The 23,393-nt window shown below is 35.4% G+C and overlaps 1 protein-coding gene across 11 annotated transcripts; it reads right to left on the bottom strand.

The window, feature by feature from the left end:
* Positions 1 to 1,596: 1,596 nt before the first annotated feature.
* Positions 1,597 to 22,978, bottom strand: LOC129270927 (transcription factor RFX3-like). Of its 11 annotated transcripts, none has more exons than XM_054908263.2 (14): positions 22,858 to 22,978; positions 21,662 to 21,845; positions 20,457 to 20,625; positions 17,997 to 18,288; positions 17,326 to 17,516; positions 16,572 to 16,691; positions 15,416 to 15,656; positions 14,134 to 14,225; positions 13,420 to 13,571; positions 12,457 to 12,554; positions 10,855 to 11,004; positions 7,576 to 7,784; positions 6,671 to 6,819; positions 1,597 to 6,085 (listed from the first exon to the last, which is right to left on the bottom strand). In XM_054908263.2, the coding sequence occupies exons 2-14, from the start codon at positions 21,837 to 21,839 to the stop codon at positions 5,934 to 5,936; spliced, it is 2,193 nt and encodes a 730-aa protein (XP_054764238.1). In that variant the 5' UTR covers positions 21,840 to 21,845; positions 22,858 to 22,978; the 3' UTR covers positions 1,597 to 5,933. The 11 variants fall into 11 exon arrangements, with proteins under 11 accessions (XP_054764238.1, XP_054764240.1, XP_054764241.1 ...); XM_054908265.2 differs by having other exon boundaries at positions 17,326 to 17,507; XM_054908266.2 differs by having other exon boundaries at positions 17,997 to 18,267.
* Between the last annotated feature and the right edge of the window lie 415 nt (positions 22,979 to 23,393).

The following is a 23,393-nucleotide window of genomic DNA, read 5'->3' as shown; positions in this document are numbered from 1 at the left end:
GCAAAATCCCCCCGTCGGGGCTCTTCAATTTTTGTCTTTAATGAATCAAACTTTTGAAAATTTACGCAACCGAAATGCATATTAATATTCCCTCTTGGCATCAATTGCCAAAAAACGGGGAAAATCAAGTTAAAAGGAACAAAAACAGTGGCTTACCTCGGCTGTCGCGCAACTTCACTGCCCTGTTTTATCCGAACTTAATACACATAAACATATGGCCATTGAGTCCCCTGTACAGATCGCGCTAGAACTTCGGTCTCTGTATTTGGTGAGTGAAGCCAACGGAGTTCAGCTGAACAACCAACATAACAGAGACCGAAGATTTTGGTCTACTCCCAGTGCTGTTATTGCGTGCATGTGTAAGTGCAATATCTACTTCCTGACCTTAGTTAGAAGGCTTAGAGTTAGACCTGAGCCTTAGTTTTAGATCTATAAATTAGTTAGATTTAGAAAACACAAATTAATGAAATTTACAACAGATATTGCTGTGCTGAGAGAGATAAAAAAATAAGTAAAAGATCAGAAAATTTTCAGAACCGCCCCCCCCCCTTAAGCTTCCTGGCCTGGCGCCAAAATGGGCGCAATCATCAGGAAGCCAATTGGTATTGGAGCTTGTGCACTTTCGCCCCAGGCCCAGTCTCGCGATCTCGTACATACCCAACCATATTGACCCTGCGCCGGCGAGAGGCAGAGCCCGGCCCAGCGGGCTCATCAGAAAGGAACCGGCGGCGCGGTGCGAAAGAGCAATAACAGTCACCGTGGCGCATAATGATACATAATTGACACACAACCAACAGAACACGAACCTCTTCCCAGTTGTCTTCTGAAAATCCATCTTTGTATCTTGATTTCGGGAGAGTTTCAATGAAGTCGTCAATGTCCTTGTCTAATTTTTCAGCCAACTTCTTCGCTTCTGCCTTGCCTTGACGCTCTGCCATCGTGATTTGATACTAAAGACTGAATTTGACGATTATTTTACTGGGTACAACTCACAACTAGTGTACCGTACCGTGAAAATCGTCCGCTATTTCAGATTTGATTTCGGGCTTATTGCGCAATATAGGAGTCGCGTCAAGATATATAGTCCACATAGAGATGTATACTAATGAGTATACATCTCTATGATAGTCCATTACTGTATATATTCGTTTAAATCATATTTATATTTTTCCCCTTATTTGATATTTTATCTTCATAAAGTCTAGAGGAGACCTCCATCAGAATGATTGATCCTGGTGGAAAGGGGGTCCAAATAGTAAAGAACAAAATAATATGGGGGGGGGGGGCAGAAAAGAACAAATGGTACAAGACCGAGATGTCTTGGGGTATTGCTCTGTAATACCTAGAGACAGGAATAACTGTCTTTTCTAGAGATTTATTAATGACAATTTCTGACACTTTACTACCATCCCGGAAGCCAATGCAATTCAACAGAACAACCATGGGGAAAAATGTCACCTTGAGGTCATTCTTGCCCCCCCCCCCCATGCACCTGACCCCACCCTAACCCCAACACATAACACACATTCACACACACACATACTGCTAAAATTTAAAGATTATTTGAAACAAATAAGAATGCAGAGTCTTCAAGTATTAGAGCTTGTGTTGTTTTATTTCTCAGAAATACAGTGATTTTGTGTAAATTGGATCACTGCACATATCAAACACAAACGCAATGCATATATCTTAAAAAGGAAAATAATATATACATTAAAAAAAACATTTTGGGATAAATGGGGTCAACAGGGACGCCTTCACATTTCGACCTGAATTGGTGATTTTACTTTCAAAATGGCCAATGGGAGTGTGAACAATTTAATCTTAAGAGAGAAAATATAAAATGCAAATACATCAATATAAAATCCATGTATTATATTATTTTGTATCACGAAAATCTGATAAATGAAATGGATAGTAAATAAAAAATTTAGCATGGACACATCAAGTGTTTCCTCTCATGAAAAATTCCAAAAAGCCTGAGTAAAAGAAAGATTTTTTTTATTCTTCCAACCTTGAATTAATTTCCATGTTGGGAAAAACTTTTGCTAGTATACTAGTATTTGAAATGAGAAATATGCAAAACATGTGATTTTGTCCGAAACATACAAATTATCATAAAGAGGTCAACTGAAATAGGTTTTCCAAAATATCCTCAAATCTTTCTCTTTTCATTTAAGAATTCACATAAGTAAGGCAAACAAATAAAATTTGCTACCTTATTTTTACTATCCATAAGATCTTGCAAAAATGCATTTTAAAATCAATCTATGCATTCAAATTTGAGATCAGATCATACTTATACAAAACTTAACAGAATTACGTCATATGATATATTTTAGTGTTAGGTTATCAGTAGACCAAGTATTTCTTCTTGGTGACATCATCAAATATGAAATCTTATATGAATCATATACATTGCAAAGATATTTTTATCGAGGAATAAATTATTACTATCAAGATAATTTTGCAACTTGTGAAGAATGCAAATAGGGCTTTTAACATGCTGTGAACTAATGCCATATTTTCTTCCTTTTTCATTACAAAAATGTGTGTGATTACAAATATCTGTAAAATCAATATCTAATATTTCTAAAACATTTCAAATCTAAACTTTATCAACATCTTTCATTTAAGACAATAGAGAATTAGAAAAAATCTGATAAATATGCACATCAAACAAACTTCACAAAATAGTGTCTTTACAAATATAGTGCAATCAAAATTTGATTCCAGATATGTCGCTGTACACAAAGATTTACAGGAAAGATGATGTAAAAATTTGTCTAGAATTTACCATTTTCAATATGTTACAAATCAAAACAATAAATATACAAATTAAGGAAAATATTACATAAAACCATGCATGAGACAAGCCTGTAAAACCCCCTTTGGCGGGGATATAGGCATGAAAAACATAGCAATCCAACATGCATTAATCATCATTCTTTTACACAAGAACAAACTAATTTTACTTACTATTCAGTTCTAAAATATTGATATTTTTAAACCATTCAACAACTGCATTAACATCTCTACATATGCATTTAACTTAAGCAAATCATATGAAGTTAAATAATATTTTACATTCTACAAAATGGAAAAATACGCATTTTGACAATGAACAACTAAAATCCTGTTCAACATGGAAACTACATGTAGTAATACCTGAGCCTTTTTTTTCATGTGCAACAAGGTAAGACTAAAAAGAACCCTTAACAGAATCATGGCTAATCCCAGGGCTTGAGTTGTAACTTTCAAATCCACTCCATGGTGCGAATAAAACTAAGTAACATTACTAAAACTACACATTTATCTTTTCTCTTTTCCATTGTAATCAAATAACATGCTCCCTTCATTACAAATTACTGCATTCTTCAAAAGTTAAGGGAATTACACAATTTGTGCGAATACTGGGTCTAGACCATACATGGATTAGTTAATACCATTGGTATAAGCTCATCTTGTTACATGGAATCTGGAAGAAACATTAGAGAAGTCATACATTTTCAGTAAAAATCATATTCATTATGTTTTCTAGCCTGATATAAATATTATCAACAAAAGCATATTACTGAATTTTATAATCTTGAATAATGATTATATGACTTTAACTGGAATTACAACAAGCCATTCCTGGAGGGATAAACTACATGGACACACAAATCATACAATTAACCACAATGAATATATAGCTGCAAACTAGATACTCACACAGCAATATGAAATACTAATTATTTCAATATGGCAATATCATTTCAACCACACTATTAAAAAAAATTCTTTAAAGATTTCAATCTAGACATATCATGATAATACAGCAAGCGAATATGATATTAATAAAGAAAAAATTCTAAATGGAATGTTAACGGCACATGTCATACAACAAAACGTACAAAAAGAAACATCAAACAATACAAACAAAAAAGGTACATGTATTCACTAAATTCTTCAGTGTCGTAGATAAACAGGTCAGAATTCTGGGAAAGACATTTTGACAGATAGCTAGAAAAATTCTCAGATTTTTAGGCACCTGTACAAGTATACTAACAGCGTACACTGTAGGAAGGCGAAGAGTGGCAAAGAACTACTTCTCTTACAAATGCTACGAAACTGCACTAAAGCAAAACACTTACGAATTAAGAACAACCCATCTCAACTACACACTTGTACATTAGTTCGTAAAAAAAGGCAAACATTCTACTTGTACATCTAATAACAAATTGTAACAAAAATTTCACCAGGTAATTAAAGTAGAAAAGGACTGCTGCTTTTTCCCGTATTTATATACATAAATTTATCTCACTGTCAAGAGCGTATCTACATGTACATGTACACTCTATTTTACACTTTAAATAAATTTAATGTATCAGAATTTGGCTAACATGACTTTAAAAAAAAAATGGACAGTGCATAGAATAGAAATTTCATTGCCATCATTAACATTATTTTATTTTTCTAGTTCGCTATTTCGTTACACATTTTCACCAGTATCCAAAGAAAAATATTGCTAACTTAAAAAAAGGCAAAGTTTATACCTTAACATTAAATAAGTCTTAAACAAACCTAGTGAACATAACAGAATCTAATGATGCAAAAAAGAATGTGCCTCTACCTTTAAATTGTTGTTGTGCATACCAGACATTCAATTCAGACCCATTCCCCTCCCTGGTCTGATATTGCACTGAAGAAAAAAATGATTGATTTCAAAGTAACTTTGTCTAAATCCCAAATGTGTATTTGACATTATTTCTACAATCTATCAGCGCAATTAGGTCATTATTATCACACACTAGCATGATTGTATTAGGTTATGTCTTCATGAAATCTGTAGTAACGACCGAACTAAATTCAATTTTAATTTGATCTGCGATACAAAACTCGGCATTTCATTGACCCTATATCCTTACTTTATTCTGAAATATTTCCACTTGTCAATTTCCATGTTCCAAATAAGCAGAATTCATTACACGAATCTAAAAATACAAATATTTCTCTCTTAAATGTTGATGAAAACTATATATAATTGCTAAATCCTATTCTACAACACACGTTTCATTTCATCGGTGGTTTGTAACATTTTCTTGTCCACATAAAACATTCTCCTCTGATTTAAACATACTAGGGTGTATTTCATGAAACAAAATTTCATTGACCATTGTTTTAGGCTACTGAAATTCTTGCATCTGATTGGCTCAGAATAAATTTGTCAGTGAAAATCAGTCAAGATGCTTTGTGAAACACTCCCCTAGGGAGCATTTCATGAAAAATCTTGTCAGATATTTCATCAAAGTATGTTTTAACCGACAGGTTCCATAGTTACAGTGCTTCTCAGCCAATCAGAATCAAGCAAAGCTGACACCTCACAGGATGAAAACTGCTAATGAAATGCTCCCCGGTGTATGACGTGCCATATACCAACAAAACAATGGTTCCTATAGAATTGATGAAACAAATATTTGAGAATAACAAAATATTTTTGTATATTTCACAAAACCCTGGTGCTTGCTAAATCTGTCATAATAACTTAGAAACTACTTTGGCCAATCTTCTAACAAGATAAGCTTAGCCTAGGAACTCAGAATCTTACAGGCTCATATGGCATAGTATTCTTCTAAAACCCTCCAAAGTACTCCTATTGTGAACCATATTACAGAGAAAAATAAGCCCATTGCTTGTAATATAATCGAAGTGGCTATTTGTTATAAGCTACAGAAATCCTTTCATCTGATCGGCTCAGAGCAAATTTGTTGGTGAAAATTACGGACAGTGCGCTTCATAAACGCTCCCCTGGACGTCAATCAAGTGCTCACATCGCTCACTCTCCTCACAATATCTCACAGAAGAAAATGATGATTGTCATGGATGATTTCATTATTCCGTAGATATATACACACAAGAACAGAAACAACGTCGATTACAATTTGTACATTTCATTTTGAGCTGCCATTGCTGCCCGTAGCAAGAGTGATGGTAGAATTGACAGTTGTTGATGACGGGCTCTTCTTAATGTCGATGCCATCGCCGTTCTCTGTGATGCTGTCTGAACTCATTGATATCCTCTCCCCTCTACTGTCAACTTTATCTACAAAGACACAAGAAATTAAATTTGAAACCCCAACAATAAAAGAGTATCGAGATAAAAAAAAATTAGCCTGAATCACTGTTTAGTGATTGATAGCCCCCAAAAATCAGATTTCACACAAAATTGCATAATAAGAATAAACTAGAAAACACTGTTTTGGGTGGAAAAAAAAAAATTCTGTCTTGTACGTTATATCTTGGGCAATGTGCATGCTGTTTTTCATTGGGACCATGAAGTCGACTGCTGAGGTCTTTATCACATCCCAATCCATTTGATCGGGGGATTTAAGAATAACAGGGAGAATAGCTTCAGACTACCGATATGTGCACTTTAATATCTATCCTCAAAAGTATTATAAATATTATAAACTAAGGGAGACATATATGTCAAGAAACTAATTACAGTTAGTTTATTAACTTCTCACCAGGCAACATCGACTGTAAAAGACATTTTTCCTACAATATTTTTTTCGGTCAGTTCATCAAGAAATTCTGTTCACTTATCAAATAATAAACTGTGTCTTTAAACTATCATCATTGTATGTTAATCAGCAGCTCCCATTGTAATTACTGTCAAGATACTTACCCATGACAGCGATAGGCGTTTCTCCCGTCGCCGAGGCCACTTTGTGCTCGATAAGATAGAACATGTATTCGTCATAGAGAAGCCGTATCAAATGGAAGGATCCAAAGCTGGCTGCACTACGCAATGTCAGGTCACGGATCACCATTGAGCTGCAATGATGAATAAAAAAATAATAAATTGCATTCGTGTACAACGTTCTGACAGGAAGTAGTATGGTTGACCAAAAAGGACATGTATCATCTGTTGTTACTAAAGGAAATTAATTACCATATGCTTTTGCTTACATATTTCTTACTTGTAATTTTGCAAAGGTTCTATTATCAAATGAGCTATCATTTTAGTAATTGAACATTCTTTTAAAGAGTAAATTGAGCATTGAGGGTTGTTATTTAAAAATGTAAAACCATAGTCCTCTCCCTCCACCCCCCCCCTTCTAAAAATAAATTTTATCAACATTTTTTTTAAATAAAGGCAGGCCTTTATACGTTCCTTTGCCTCATTTCAATCAATTATTCAATAGAATATTAATCAACAGAACAAAACAATCTCTTTGAAAAGTAATGCCATTTCCTTTACACTGCCTTGAAAAGGCAAGAACAAAATAGTCACCAATCAACAAAAATTGAGTAATTGAATTTCTTTTATATTTCACCTTGTGTCAGTGTACTTTACTTCTGGGCAAAAGCGTAAGCAAGCAAGAACAAAAAATCAGCAAGGAGATTATAAGTCAAGACATCACAGTACTTCATTGGCATCAGTATACTATTGAATGACAGTCACAAATAGCTCTGTACAGAATATACAACTTATACTACTTTTTCACATGCTCCCTATTGCATCTCAAGGCAGCATGCATTCCATGTGTTTCCACTCTAAATGCAAATATCTGTCTTCTTTTTCGTTACCTGTAGAAAGACCACTTGAGAAGAAATTGACGTGCTGCCTTGGCGAAGTACGGTGAGCCTTCATGGGGTTCCAGCACCTGGGTGACCACACCCTTCAGCCACGCTGCCCACTGCTCCAGGGAGTTCTGCTGCTGTAACGTCCTCTTGAAGTCCTGCTCCAACTGCTGGACTACCGAATCGTCACACTGGCATACCCATGAAGCTTGTTCCTGCAGTTAATAATAAATCAATAATGATAAAAAATAATAGTAAAAGAAATAATAATAACAAAAAAACAAAACAATAACAATAACTAGATTTTAATTCGTCATGAGGACGAATTAGGTGGTCTGTCATGATTTTTCATTCAGTGTCGGCTAATGTATGAAATAAATCATTTAGATATGATTGATAATCTTGATCATAGACATCATAGGAATAAATTTTGACCATTGCTAAATGTGATTATTAATGTGGTGATGACAATCGTCAGACATACATATTCAAACAGATACATACAAGATAGATAATTATATATATAGATGGATGGATGGATGGAGAGATAAATGATATGTGGTTATATTAATAAAACATAGATAGACAGACAGACATATAGATAGATAGATAGAGACAGACAGACAAATAGATTGATATAGAAAGATAGACATATTCAAACAGATAGATATATATTAGAGAAATAGATAGATAGATAGCCAGACAGACATACATATATATAGATAGAGAGATAGATAGAGACAGGCAAATAGATGGGTAGATAGATAGACATATTTAAACAGATAGATGTATATATATATTAGACAGAGAGAGATAGATAGATAGACAGATATACAATGTAGGTAGATAGACAGACAGACAGATATATGGATAGAGTGAGAGAGAGAGAGACATATTCAAACAGATAGATATATATTAGACAGAGAGATAGATAGACAGATATGTCATGTAGGTAGATAGATAGACAGACAGATAGATAGATAGAAAGATAGATAGATTGATAACATAGATAGCAGATAGATAGACAGATATGATTAGATAGATATAATATGAAAAAAGTAATTATAATCTGTTTTATTTTGCAATATTTTAACTATTATTTAGTAGAATTCTTATAATTGATCGTGCGCAAGATAGTAAAAAAAAAAAATCATGTTCACCCTCGGACTCGAACCCCTGCCCGCATGATTGATTGAGATGCAAGTCTGACGCCCAATATTTCCCATAGACTTTACACGTATGCAAAATACGAGAATCTCAAATCCAATTTTGCAAGTGAAATACGGGCATGATCCCAGCATCTGATCGAAAAATAAAGGCAACACTCCCAAAGCTTAGAATTTCAGCAACAACATACTAAAAGCTCAGGGATAACTGACAAGAAAAATTGGAGATATGGCTCACGAAATAGAGGAATGTAGAATCTAGTTTTGAGAAAAAGTCATGTCCCATAGAGATTACACGCAAAATGAGTAATAATGACATGCCTTTATTATTTGCAATTTATCAGGATGATCCGTTTATTAAAATGAAGGCAATAACTCAGAAAGAGTAAGACCTAAGCTACAACATATCCAAAATTGGGTGAAAATTGATCAATATTCACAGAGTTAGAGCCAAATTTGCATAATTATTATGACATCATAACACGCAAAATTGATATTTTGACTTCCGACGCCATTTTGATGACGTCATTATATAATTGAGGGTCAAATGAGACATGAAATTATATCTCTAATTCATACTCTATCAAAATATGAAAAAAAATTGGGGGGTCCCTGTTCGTTCTGAAGAGCTACAGCGGATTTTCTATAGGCATGTTTTTGCCCATATATGGCCTATAGTGAGAGCGCGCGCACACATGTGATGCAAACTTTAACGGGTGTTAATTTCGTTATTAATGGTCGTAGAAGGTTGATCAAGGTATCAAATTGCTCAAAATTATATTATCAATGCAATGATATAAAAAAAAACGGTGTTTCTGCGTTGCGTTAAGGCGTTACTCGCGCAAATTTTTGAAATGCTTAGAATGACCGGAAACGTACTCTACTTTGGTCAAAAAGTGATTTTGAGCATTTTAACATTTTGACGCGCGCGTCGTGAGCTCCAGGTGACCTTTGATGACATGACCTGATGACCCTTGACCTGAATTTGATGTGATGTAAATTTGATTGATTTTTGATAATTGATAATGGAAATATGATTGATAATGTGATTTTACAAAATGGCGTCTAGATGACGTCATCATGACCTGATGACCTTGAAAAGCTTATTCTGACATGTCCATGACAGATCCTATAGATGACATGAAATTCAATGAAATTGACACGGTCAAATTCGAGATATCTTGGCGACAAATATATAGCCATTAAAAATAAATAAAAATGAAAAAAATAAAAACAAAGAAAATTCTGACGAAATTAAGAGGGGATCTGTCAGAGACAGACCACCTAATAATAATAATAATAACAATAAAGAGAACAATAAAAATAAAAATGATATTAAAAAAAAATGTATTACTGAGCTCACTTGATGACAGCATCAACATTTTCAATCAAGAACATACAAGTATACTTGCTTATGTAGCGCTCATTACTTCTTAATTCCTGCCAGGTCCCCATTTATGTCACCTTGTTTGAGAGAAACAATACTGCACAATACAAATTTCTTGGGGGGAGGCACAAACTGACCTAACCCAACCCTCCTCCACTAAACAGTTTAGGTACACACCTGAAGCCAGCAGGTACTTGCTATTTCTAACGAAAGCTACATTATCATAGTACATTTGAAGTCAGCCAATCGATTTCCTTTCTTTCAGTAGCACATAACAGGAGGTTGCATCTTTCAATTAACAACAAGTTTAAAGATAAATGCCAGTTGTGACGATGATTTCAAAATGAATTTGTCCAGAAACTAATGGCTACCCAAGTGTCAGCATTGCTAAATTCATATAAAATATGTGCCAAAGGATTGTCATGAAATTGCAAAATTGCTGAGAAATTAGCAATATGATCATGGTGTTCCAGCAAAATGTTGGGTCTTTTCCAGGCAATAATAATAGACTGTCCCTCATGTGCTTATCTGTGTTATCGATCTTCAACATGATTGTTTTTCAGATAAGATTTCATAATTTCACAAAGTTCAGTTAATGTAACTGTATCAGATCTAGATTTACATTGGTATCGTGACATTAAGATTTGTTTTACAGACTTTCTCATGAAACAAGTGTCTACCGCAACTGCATTCTTTTGTCTTTAATGAAATACGGCCTCGAATTCTCCTTACCTGTACATTAGCAAAGTCTACCCTGTTAAGATCACTGAGCATCTGGTTTATCTGGGACGTGTTCTGCAGGACGGCCCTGGCAGCCTGGGCCAAATGGTTGAGGGAGGTATACCTACGAAGAGTCTGGGCAAAGGCTGTTACCGCTCCAGCCTGCAGTGATGTAGGAGGGAAGAATGAAATATCTAATACCAACTGGGCCCCGTAACACAAAGATTAAAGATTAATCGTACGCTTGATTTTTCACAATTAATTGCACATTGTAGTCAATGCAATCAATCATTACAAAAATGTCTTGCATTGACAGCTAAGCTTTGTCTTTTGGGCCACTGGCAGAGCTGCCAAGTTGTATTTTGCATTTTCAGTATTCTTATCCCCCAAAATCAGTATTTTGACAAAAAAATCAGTATTTTTACCGTGTGAGATAAATATTTTGTATTTTTCCCAAAAAAAGTGTATTTCATAATAGAATGCTTGGCGCACTCGCCCATCACGGCGCTCAGGCTACATGCAAGCTAAAATGTGCACTGCTCTTGCAGATGAAAAAAAAAAAACATTGAAACTTGTGTATATCTCACCCTGGTTTTTACAAAATGATTGAAAAAAAAACAAGTTACCTGAAATTACATTGATCTAATAACCATATTTGTGTACGTTTTATGAAATAGAGACATATAGAGATGATTTTTTTTTAAAATACAAAAAACGTATTTTTAAAAGAAAAAACGTACTGCCGTATTTTGGTTGCAAAAACGTACTAAATACGGAAAAATCGTACTACTTGGCAGCTCTGCACTGGTAGCATAAGAGTAGACAGGCTAATCTAAACATAGTTGGAACAAGGTATCATCATCACCTTTGAACCCTTCCCTTTCTCTGTGCATGTGAGTTTGTACTTTGTTTATTTGATTCATTTGTTTTTTAGTTATTATCTATTTTTTAATGTCTGTTTTATCATTTTTCCCCATTTTCATTTTAAGCTATTTATTTATCCATTTCAAGGGGGGGGGGTTCAGGGAAGGGGTTAAAGGAATTAAGTCACAATTCATTCCACAGGAGCAGAGTTCACTGTATTACCAGTTACAATGTATATGTACACATGTACACATTCCAATGACTCAATGTTACATATTTGGATGCTTGATTTCATTATTTGTCACAAAAAACATTAATTTTAGTTAATTAGTGCCGCTCATTAACTAAAATTATTCCACAGTTCACACTCATTTCATGGAGCACTCTGATCTTCAGTGCATTTCAGGCAAACTTAAATTACACAATCGGAAGCCACAAAGACATATTGGCAATTTACAAATGAGCAAGCTATAAACTGGTCAAATATAAGTTGGCTATTTTATCAAGTATCTTATAAACTCACTTCCTTTAGCAACATACTCCTCTTGTCAGAAATTTCATCTTTTAAAGGAAAATATTGTTGTGTCGCTGCAAGAAGGCCACTAACACCACACTTATGCACATCACTTACGAGCAAAACACCCTTAGCAGCACGCATAAGTGCATTGCAAATTGGCATTTCTGCACTGATGAAGATGTTTGGCTAAGGGCATTCTTGCACCGGCACGACGATATATTGATTGCTGTTACCTTTAGACTGAGCATTTCTGGAGGACAGTTGGACATGCTATTCCTTAGCCAGCCCTCTAAGCTCTTTGCAAAATTCCTGATAGCTTGAGTCAAGGCACCTGAAAAATGGAAGAAAACATTCATTGGATTAAAACTGATTCTTGATTCTCTCTCAAATGGTAATTGTGTGGAAAGGTACAAACATGACAGCATGGGAAGATGAGTCTAGAATGAGAGCAAAATAAAACAAACTGAAAGGATATATTCAGCGGTAAGAATCTTTGCTTCAATGTAGTTTTCCCCCCTCAAAACAAATCAGTCTTCTGAAGTCGGTGCATGTAAGATGTCACGAGACATTGTCATGTGGCGTCGCAATGCTATACCCGTATGTCGCGAATTTGGTCTCAAAAGTTGCACGAGGCTTCAGAGAAAAAAGTCAAGTTTTGCGGCACTTATCTTTTTGCGTTTCAGAAATATCCACGAAGCGTTGAGGGTGGCCATCATGTCCCCCCAGTCCTTATGGTTAAGTCAGCATATTCAATCAAAGTGGAACATTTGGCACAGTCAAGGCAATTTTTCCGACCTCATTATAAAAGCATGTTTTGTTTAATTCTTCTAGGTTTAAGTTCAACCTGGTCAAACCAATTTCTGGGGTCCCAACAAATCTGTCTTGGGCAGTCACCGAGAGGCCTACTTGTGCTTTTCATGGAAATCTTTTTCAGATGGCCCTGACAAAAACTTAAAGAAACTCAAATTGTTTCAAATCTTGATATCTAATTACAGTACTTGATTGTAGATGCGGTAGCAGTAAAAAAAAATTTGTGTGAGAAGACATATTCTGCTACTGTAAAAAAAAAATGATTACGGAGTCTGTAAATTTTGTAGAAAATATCATATAATTGAAAGAACATCTTGAAAATCCATATTCCATTGTTTGAAATAGATATCTGAAATAGAAATCATGAACATTACACAGATACTTACTGGGGATAGGTCTAAGGACATCTGGAATTAAGACCTCAACTAGGCCTTGGTATAGGATATGATCGTAGTGTTTGATGTAGGTCTGGATCGGTACGAGTTTACACAGGGCAAAGAGTTTCTCTTTCGATAGCTGCTTCTCTTGCTCTTCATCTCTGTGAAGAATGAATGGATGAGGAAAAAGAAATGACTTTCTGAAGTTGTTTTCCTTTCAAATGCAAGCCATGGATAGTTACACAACCCATGATTTTGGATCATAAATAAAGGTCATTTTCCGGTCCCATGACATTTGCTCCAGCGACAATTGCTATGCTGTGGATTCCACACACTAACCGAATTACCAACTTCAATACTTAAAACTATACCCTATCCTAAACCACTAAACCTTACATAAAACCCTAACCCTATACCTTAGCCAAAATAAAGCCCAGAGCAATTGTCGCCGGAGCAAATTTCGTGTCACCCATTTTTCCATAAATCAATTATTTACTGTGTATACGCTGGATCTGTCAATTTAGCAGACTCCTCATTCAAACTTACAACTCATCTTTTCTTTATTATATTTTCCATCAAACTAATAAAAAATATAGAGAATTGTATTATCTACATTGGCAAAATTTATACCAATATCAATATATATGATTCAAATGAAAATGGATGTTCTTAGGATGAATTATTTTTCTGTACTTTAGGAAAGAGAAAACAAAATCAACTTACAACACTGTATCTGGCAGCGGACACCTCCAGAATGTATGCCACAGCTGTTCGATAAGCGGGAATTGTAGGTTAACTACAACGTCAAGTATTGACTGAAAAGGAACAGAGATTTTACATAAACGATAAGTGTTTCTCAAACTAAGCACTGAATGAAGTGCAGTATTCATCTTCTTTAAAGAACTCATTAAAGAACTCATCCAACCAAACTCAAATCTTTATACCTCCTGCAAAAGAGGGTTGTCAGAATAATTACACTTTCTCATTATCAAGCCCATTCTAGCCCACTATTTAAACAACTCAATATATTAGATGTATACCAGTTAAATGACTATATGTGTGCAATTCTCATATTTAAACATGTAAACACTCAACTTCCTAAATACATATCGGATATGTTTGTAAAGAACAGTTTAATTCATACTTATAATACTAGAAACAGGAATCAATACCACAGATGGAATGTGAATACAGAATTTACTTTTTATTCATGTAGGCATCATGCTCCTACAATCTGGAATTCACTCCCTACATTTATAACCTCTATTTCATTTTATAACAGATTTAAGCACAATGTAAAGCTATATTTGATCAAACGTGACTCTCGTTGAAGTTTAAATGATGTTTGTCTTCTTTCCTTTCAATCCCCCCCCCCCCTCTGCTTTTCATTCTCTCCTACCCTTTTCATGTATGTTTGTTCTGGGTTAGTCTTGGTGCAAGACGCAATTCATTTTTATTTACTGAATATTTACTGAATTTGTTCTCCGCTTTTATTAATTGATCAAATCTTATGCAAGTAAGGGAGCTGTCTTGACAAGACCTTTACGGTCTTTTACAGCTATACCTAATTTCAATACTTTTCTATTTAATATGCATGTACATACCATTCATATACTTTATTTTATCTTGAATTGCATTTTTTATCCAATGTGTTGTTATAAAATGTTTTTAATATTGGAATTGAATAAAGTTGAACTTGAACTTGAAATTTTTTTTCCCCAAAAAGGAAGTAAAACTAAAGAAATATATTTTTCACTACATTTTCTTTATTTTTTTTTAGGAGATTGGGATAAGAGGAAGGGAACATTAAAATAAATCCTTTCAGAACCTTGATGCTATGAGTGTAAATTTGTTTTAATTTTCTAAAGGAAAATATTAATAGTATCAAATAAACGGCAATAAGACCAAATTGATAGTAGACCAACTGGGTTTAGCCCATTTTGTACGTGTAAAGTAGACCAACTGCTTGTAGACCACATGAATGTAACCCCCTGGTACTGCTTACCTCACAATGTTCACGATATAAAGACTGAAAGACATCGACATCTTCTCCATCCAAACCATCGGGCAAGAGATCCGTAGCCACGATAAGCTCCTTGAAGTCCGGGAGCACCTGCGTGGAGTCGCCCAAGAACTGCTGGTGCTGCTGGGTTTGTGATGGCACATGGTCACCGGAGTTGCCCCCGGTCCCTCCGGCGTTGGGGCTACCGTCCTCCGGTTTGCCACCCATGGGGGAAGGCTTGAACCTGCATTGTAAGAAGTATAATTTTAAAAGGATGTTACACATAAGCCGGTCATAACTGAAATAATCAGCAAATCATAAACCATGGGGGGGTCGTTACAAAGGGAGATAAGTTGTACTCAATCCAAACACACTTTACACAAATCCAACTAAGATGCAATTAATGAGCAAATCATATTTCACATTAAATATAAAAAGTTCCTTAAATAAAAATTCTGCTTTGCTGCAAGCTTTGTGGTAGAAGTCCATTCCGACAGTCACTGTGGCATCATTACGATTTGGAATTTAGTTCGCTTTATAAACCTCCAACAGGGAGGCTTGAAACAGACTAGAATTTGATTTTATAATTCATACCACTATTACAATTTCTTTGAAAATCGGATCACAACAGATTGTTTAGAGCGTGTGCGCCAGGCTTTCGAGTCATGAATAAATGCCACTGTGTGCATGATATATGACCCATGACTTCACTGATAAATATGCAATAGTGCATCCTCTGAGCATAATCTGACCATTGCGGTGTTATTTTATATAGTGCATGCAATTGGGAATTTCTTAAATCTTTGTGAAAATCCACCTTGGTTCCTTGGTTGAATACCTGGTGGGCGTTTCAAAGAGCTGTTTGTAAGTTAAGAGCAATTCTAAGAACGACTGGTGAACCTTTCTCACGCGCTAAATAATCACCAAAGAACATTTAATGGCGAATATCATTTACCACAAGAAAGGAATACCAGTCATTCTAAAAGTCACTCTACGAACTGCTTTATGAAACGGCCCCCTGGTTTATGATGATTCTTTTTTTCTCTTAACATTCCTTCAAATTCAAGAGAAAAATCAAATGAAAAAAAAGTGTATCAACAATTGCTTTCAGATTTTCATTGACTTAAATTGCTGAGTGTCATTAAGAACAATCAATTACCTTTTTGCTGAGTTGATGGGCTGTTGTCTCATGGCTGTGTGACCAGTATCATCTTGGAACTGATTTAACGAGGACGTGCTCTTGATACGGATTCCATAGTAATGGTACTTTGAATTCCCCCTGGAAAAAAAAGAGAAAAATTGTGCTATTAAAGGTGGATTGTAATGACACATGATAAAGAAATTAGTCTAAAACAAGGAGAGTATCGACTTAAAACATAATACATAACGCTACCCTATGTTACTTAAACAGGGCCTGCCCCACCCCCTACTACCCAAGATCTCGGCAGTCGACGGTGTATTCAAGACGAAAATCACACACGTTGTTATCAAAATCTACACAACTATACAGTCAATTCCTCATCAATTACAATTTAATTATGCTCATTTTTGATGAGATACACTTTGTAAGTTTCTGATTATTTGTTTCATCATGTATTCCTGAATAAGGCTTCATAAAATGTTCACATAATTTTGTCTTTCCTTGACTTTCCAGTGCAGAAGAAAAAGAAAACCACATCACTTTCCATAATTTGTCAGTTGAGTGTAATGAATGCTAGACAAATAAATACACAGATAATTTGAGAGTTAAGTGAAAAATATCTTTAATATCAAATTTTCCAGAATTTTCAAAAGAATTTTGACAAATCCCTGACTCTCCTTGAATGCTTACTTCTGGAAAACGTAACTGTCATACTAATATCAAGAATTCTCACTCGGACACATATGACCACCAGGATCAGACACACACTCACCTTGTACCTAATCTCCTCGTTCTGAGTCCCAGGAATACCGATCTGATGAGTTTACCAAACGATGCAGCATTCACTGGATCTAACTTGTGTTCCTGGCAATGCCTCAGGTAGTGATTGTACAGGGTGCTACGGGGTAGACTTACACCTTCCGCCGTCTCGTAGTTATCTAGGAGCCATTGAACCTGTTGAGCCAGTGAGGTAGGTAGGTAAACGGTGAAAAGAAAAGAGAAGAAATAGAGAGAGTACTGCTCACTGTGCATAGAGACATGCACAAGGCCATGCCGCAGCAATTCTAGTACATGTAATACAAGTCAGGCCACATGTTACATTATCATATATCTCCTATACGCTTCCTGAAGACTTTCGATGGCGTTATCCTTGCTTTGGCCTGGCAAGCCTTTTAAAAAAAATACATGATTTAAAGGATTTCATTCCAAACCCATCTACCTCACCCGAGTCAAGCGAGGCATACGTAGATTAATGTCTTACCAAAGGACATTCGTACTTTGGCCAGGAATCGAACCTGATCTACCTGAACCCACCTCTACTGCACTAATGTAAAAACATGAGGGCAACCTTTGTCAGGGGATGTACATGTATTGTTTTAAATACATCCTTCCACGCCCTGCTACTTCAAGTACACTGAAATACTTCTCAAAGGTGAAACTCACTGTAGCTGGGGATGCCCTTGTTGTGTGTGTTATGGGATGCCCGTCACCATCTATGCTGTGGCCTTGCACGAGGTACGTCCTCCCTGGCTGTGCAATGAGCTGGGAGCCTCCAAGAACCGAGCCACCAATGACGGAACCTCCGACCAACGTCCCGCCCATCACTCCCGTGACGGTATTCTGCGTTCCAAGCGTCTGGAGGTTGGCCGACGAGACGGACCCCTGACCGAAGTAACTCACCGGGGTAGCCTGCGTGTACATGGTTGCGGCTTCGCTGTAAGGATAGGGGTTGGTCCTGTTTCGTCATTTTGTTTAGAGTTGGTGGCGAGATGGTAGTTGGAGTAGTATGAACACAGCACACCACACATGGTTATTTTATAAGAGACAGCGCCCCCACGAGGTGATGAGATGACAGGACACAAGAGGATACAAGACAGCAAGGTGAGGATGGAGCGATGGGGACGCACGCAGCATGGGAAGGTGTAAATGGTTGGAGGAAAGACACACGGGATTAGTTATTTAGTAGTTTTATTGCGAATACAACACCTACACCATAAACCCGGGCTTATATATATCACACCCTTGTCAATAGTATACCATCACCGGAATGGTTACAGGAAACACACCCATGCGATCTTAGGAGTATTAAGCATTCACCAGGGGAACACTAAGATTCTTCTTATAACTCTTTCAAGCAATCATTCCTCGAGAAGGAGAAGCTGGTCATCTCATTCATATTCAACATTGAATCTACTATATCTTCATGCTCTTTAATTATCAAACTAATATTACTAATCCTATTCAGTTAGACAAAAATAGATTAATATCTAACTGGCATATGTAAAATAGTATCATGCATATTCTTTTTTCAACGTCTTGAAGCAAAACTGACCGTAACACATCACAGTGGTAATTTAATAAAGTTTCTCTAAAACACAAAGAAAAAAGAAACATGCTACCATGTTGGCATGCATTCAAGTCTCTGAATAGATCAATGCATTGCAAGCTCATTGATGGCTTATTAATTTTTCATTTTGTATAAAGCTTGGAAATTATATCATAACATGAATATTTTCCTACTGCATCATAAATGTAAATATAAAGATAAAATAAAACAAACATACTGCCAACTATTTTCCCTACAAACATAATTATTTTGTAAATAACAATGCAATGTTTTAATATTTCACTTTCACCCCTCCTGTTTTCCATATCTAGACATAAGAACATTTAAATTTGAAACAATTACGTTAAAGGGAAGGCTTTGTTTGATTCAATTAGTTTGGATGCTTTATATACATTTTAATTAATGACATGAAAACAAAGAAAGTATGATTATTATATGGATGAACAAAACATTAAAACACAAATTATCAATACTGTAGTGTACATGTGCATGATTGTGCTAAAGAGAAAATGGGTGGAATATTTTGGCAATATTTCATCAACATGATCTAATCAAAAATTAAATTTATAAAACAGGTACATGTAAATGCCAAAATGATAATGTCTAATAAAATGCAGTTCTAAAAATGGTAACATTAACTTTCTATCCAAGTTCTGGAAAGTTGGCATGATTTAAAGATTTTTCACGAGTAAGGAAATTGGCAATAGGTGAATCTTATTTGAACACTGATGTATAAAAATAATGTTTTTCTAGTATATCATTATCACAATCTTGGATTACATTCCACGACAGTGAGACATGCACATGCACACTAATATTACACATCATGCAAGTTAGTATGATAGCAGATTAAACACATAACAGATGGGTGCAAATGGACTTGAATAGCTCTACAACTTTATATGAATACAAGCATTTCCCAATAAAATTATTGCAAATTAAAAATAACATGGGCCCATAATTTGTACGAAAAAACAGTATTTTTTATTCTAATCCTGAGTATTAATCAAACTAAGCTTATAAAACTTACAATTTGGATAAAATAATACAAAACATACAAAAATGTGAATTTGATATGAAAAATTAATTTCAGGAAAAATATGAAGGTATCTACATGTAATGCTTTGTGTAAATTACTATAGATAACGCTTATTTGTTAAACTGTGAGGATGAAAATGGAACATTCAGAACCCCCATTGTAAGTGCTCAATATTTTTTTTTTATTATTATTATAGGGCAGAGCATAAAATCACTGTATGAGCTCATTTCAAGATTCAAGTGTGTGATGTGAGTTATGACAAACAAAATTTGGTTCAAAAAGAAAGGAAATTATAAGTGCACTGCATTGCAAGGCAGGAAAAAAAAATAAAGAGCAGAAATTGTAACAGATGAAAATACAAATAAAAAGTAAGATTCACACATTCTAGCAATGCTTGAGTAAAAAAAGAGGGCAAACTGAAAATCAGAGAGAAGAATTGGAGGAAGAAAAAAATAAAAAACTAGTGCAGACAAGATTCATCACACATCTATATTGATCTCTTTTTTAATGAGCTCACATAGCGCCGTTAGCATAGATGGAATTGGTGTGTCGGTGATCAGGCCCCTGTACGTACTGCACTTGGCCTTGATAAATAGCGGGCTGGTTAGCCCGCTGGACCTGTGCGCCAGAGAGGGTCGTCTGCAACGTCACCGTGGTGCCGGAACTAGGCGTGTCCATCACTTCTGCTACATGGAAAATGGTGAGACAGAAAGAGGGGGATGAGTGGGATAGAAAGAGAGGGAGAGAGACAGCAAATGGCCAAACAAAGATATAAAAGTTCATTATTTTTTTTATAGACCCATTAAAAAAAAATATGTATGGATGATCAGGTAAGAGTGAAAAGCACTCTACTCTTCTACCATTTGTTGTGATGAATACATTCCAATGGACATGCATTAATCACAGCAAGTGGTAGTCAAAGAGAATAATGTTTGAATATGAATCAAACTACTATAAATTCCAAGTTGTTAGGTATCACTTCATAGGACAAAGAAATACACTTTCTTGTTGGCATTGGGTACAGCACAAGCTGACTTTCCAAGTTGGTTGTAGAAACAAGGACATGATTGTTATACACTTGCCATGGCAACCAGTGTTAGAGTGACGAACTGTACGTTGAAAATTTAATGGAATAATAAATGCATTACCTGATGGAAATATCAATTTTGGAAGCAAGGGATTGTATAGTGAGAAATGTAAGGTATCCCCCTATCCAACATGTTTCTAATACAAATTTATGCATGCAAATTACTTCAATATATCCTAAAATTCCAAACCCATCCTAATAGGAAATTCATTTTAGAATACAAGGGAAAAGCCAAAAGTGACATCCAAAAGAGTTGACAACATTGTACACTCACTACTTCTGTATTTCATTATATGAAATATGAGATCTTCAATTTTTAAACATGAAGATTTGATAACAAAGAAATTCTTTACAGAATCACTGCAATTTACAACAATGATAATTTAACTGTTCATGATGCAGTTAAACGGTTCAAGGACGTTTGGGCATTGTTCCATACTGCTTGTGAAAAGCCTAAAACAGGCAATTGTTTTGTGAAAACAAGCAATAATGAAAATATTGGCACTTTCATATTCTACATCCATTTATCTTTTAAAAAAATAGTCAGCATTCTTCCAGTTTTGAGTTATCTTGCTTTATTCAAATCAACTTGTTGTTTGGGTGGACTTGGCGTTCAATGAAATGGTTTTACTAACTTGCTAACTGCAAGAACTGTTGGTTTGGCTGGATGGTATGCGAGGTGGGCTGAATAGAGTGGGCGGAAGCTGGCTGTGCTGCGATGATTGTTGTCTGTGAAGGCTGGTGCTGTGCTTGCTGTGCTTGAGTGGTACCCGATACGGTCTGCATTTCATTCACGAAACTCTGTGTTGCCATAATCCACTGTCAAAACGAGAACAAGAGAAAATACCATCATGTTTATGAGGAGATTAACAACTCAACTTTTCAAATCAATCTACAAAGGTTACTAAAGAAAAGTTGCAATGACCAACACTTGGTATAAGAAACTCTAAGGGGGTATGGGTTCATTCCATAATAAAGCTCTTCAAATTTTCTTATAAATGATATACTTACGGACTGGAAAATAGAAAGTCAACCTTGTTTTTATTCCAGTTTATTTTGGTTGCACTGCTTGAAGATTATTAATATGCAGATGTTATAACTATTTACATTCAATGAAATGGATCTGAAATATTAATCTACTGCACTCAATTTGTTTTTAACAGATATTTTTTGCTCACAGAACTTACTAATGAAGTGCCAAAATATGAGCCTCATACTTTGGCACTTCATATATGTACATGTACGCAAGTCTTTTATCAAGTCATTATAGGTTCATTTCATAAAAAAAGGTTTCTCCACTAAATACTTTACTTCAACTCATATTCCCCTTCAGATGCTAAATAATAAGAGCATACAACAGCAACCTTTTCTCCACTTTTATTGTACCTGGATAAGCTTAAGTGTTCATTTCACCAACATACATTACATATCATGTATACTCTATTGTACGTGATAAATGCCCCTTTTTATGTACACTTTTTTGTGTGTGTAATCTAGATCTCCTTCAAGCAATTAATGCCTTGCAAACACATACTGTACGTGTAATCATTTACACATTCAGCTACTAAATACGGAAATAATTAAAACTCTCAAAATTGAAGATTCAAACATTTCTATCAAAATAGCTACGATGATCTACTGCATGTGTAGGATACGGTATATGTTAATGTACATCTCCAACATAAAGCATGAGACACCATAACAAAAATGAATAGGAAGAAAGACCCGTACATGTACAATGGGCATTTGAAAGTGAAGCAGTATGATAGGAAAAACATAACAAGAAAAGAAACGATGATTACACATACATGAAGATGAGAGAAAAACATACCTCTGTTAGTTGGACTCAGGCGATAGATGAAGAAAGAGTGAGTAAATAGGATGTCTCAGAATGATATGACTGGCCTTGACTACAGGTGGGTTCATGAAGCTTGTGTGGCCATAATACACTTTAAGAGTAAAAAAATGAAATGTAGAGATACAATGTAGAAAGAAAGGGAGAGAAAAGACCCCAGGTCAATTACCACACTAAACAGAAAGAGAGGATCGTCTTGTCAGGGGAAAAAAGCCCTTAACACCACATTTCCGCGCATCACATGAATGCAAAAACACTCTCGGCAGCACAGAATAGTGCACTGCATAAGGGCATTTCTGCACCAATGCAGTGCAAGAAAGTGTTTTGTTAAGGGCATTCTTGCACCGACATGACTTTATATTCTTGTACACACAATGTGAATATAGGAGATTGTTAGAGAACAGCATAATAGGAAAATGTGTGATATGATATACTATACACCAAGAAAGCATGGATTAGAATGAGATTACATGAGCCACACATATAATATACTACCACATGCTGACCCGTTT

This window comes from Lytechinus pictus, chromosome 11, assembly GCF_037042905.1.
Source record: "Lytechinus pictus isolate F3 Inbred chromosome 11, Lp3.0, whole genome shotgun sequence".
NCBI lineage: Eukaryota > Metazoa > Echinodermata > Echinoidea > Temnopleuroida > Toxopneustidae > Lytechinus > Lytechinus pictus.
Note: the sequence above shows the minus strand (reverse complement) of the source record. Positions and strands in the feature narration are given on the sequence as shown.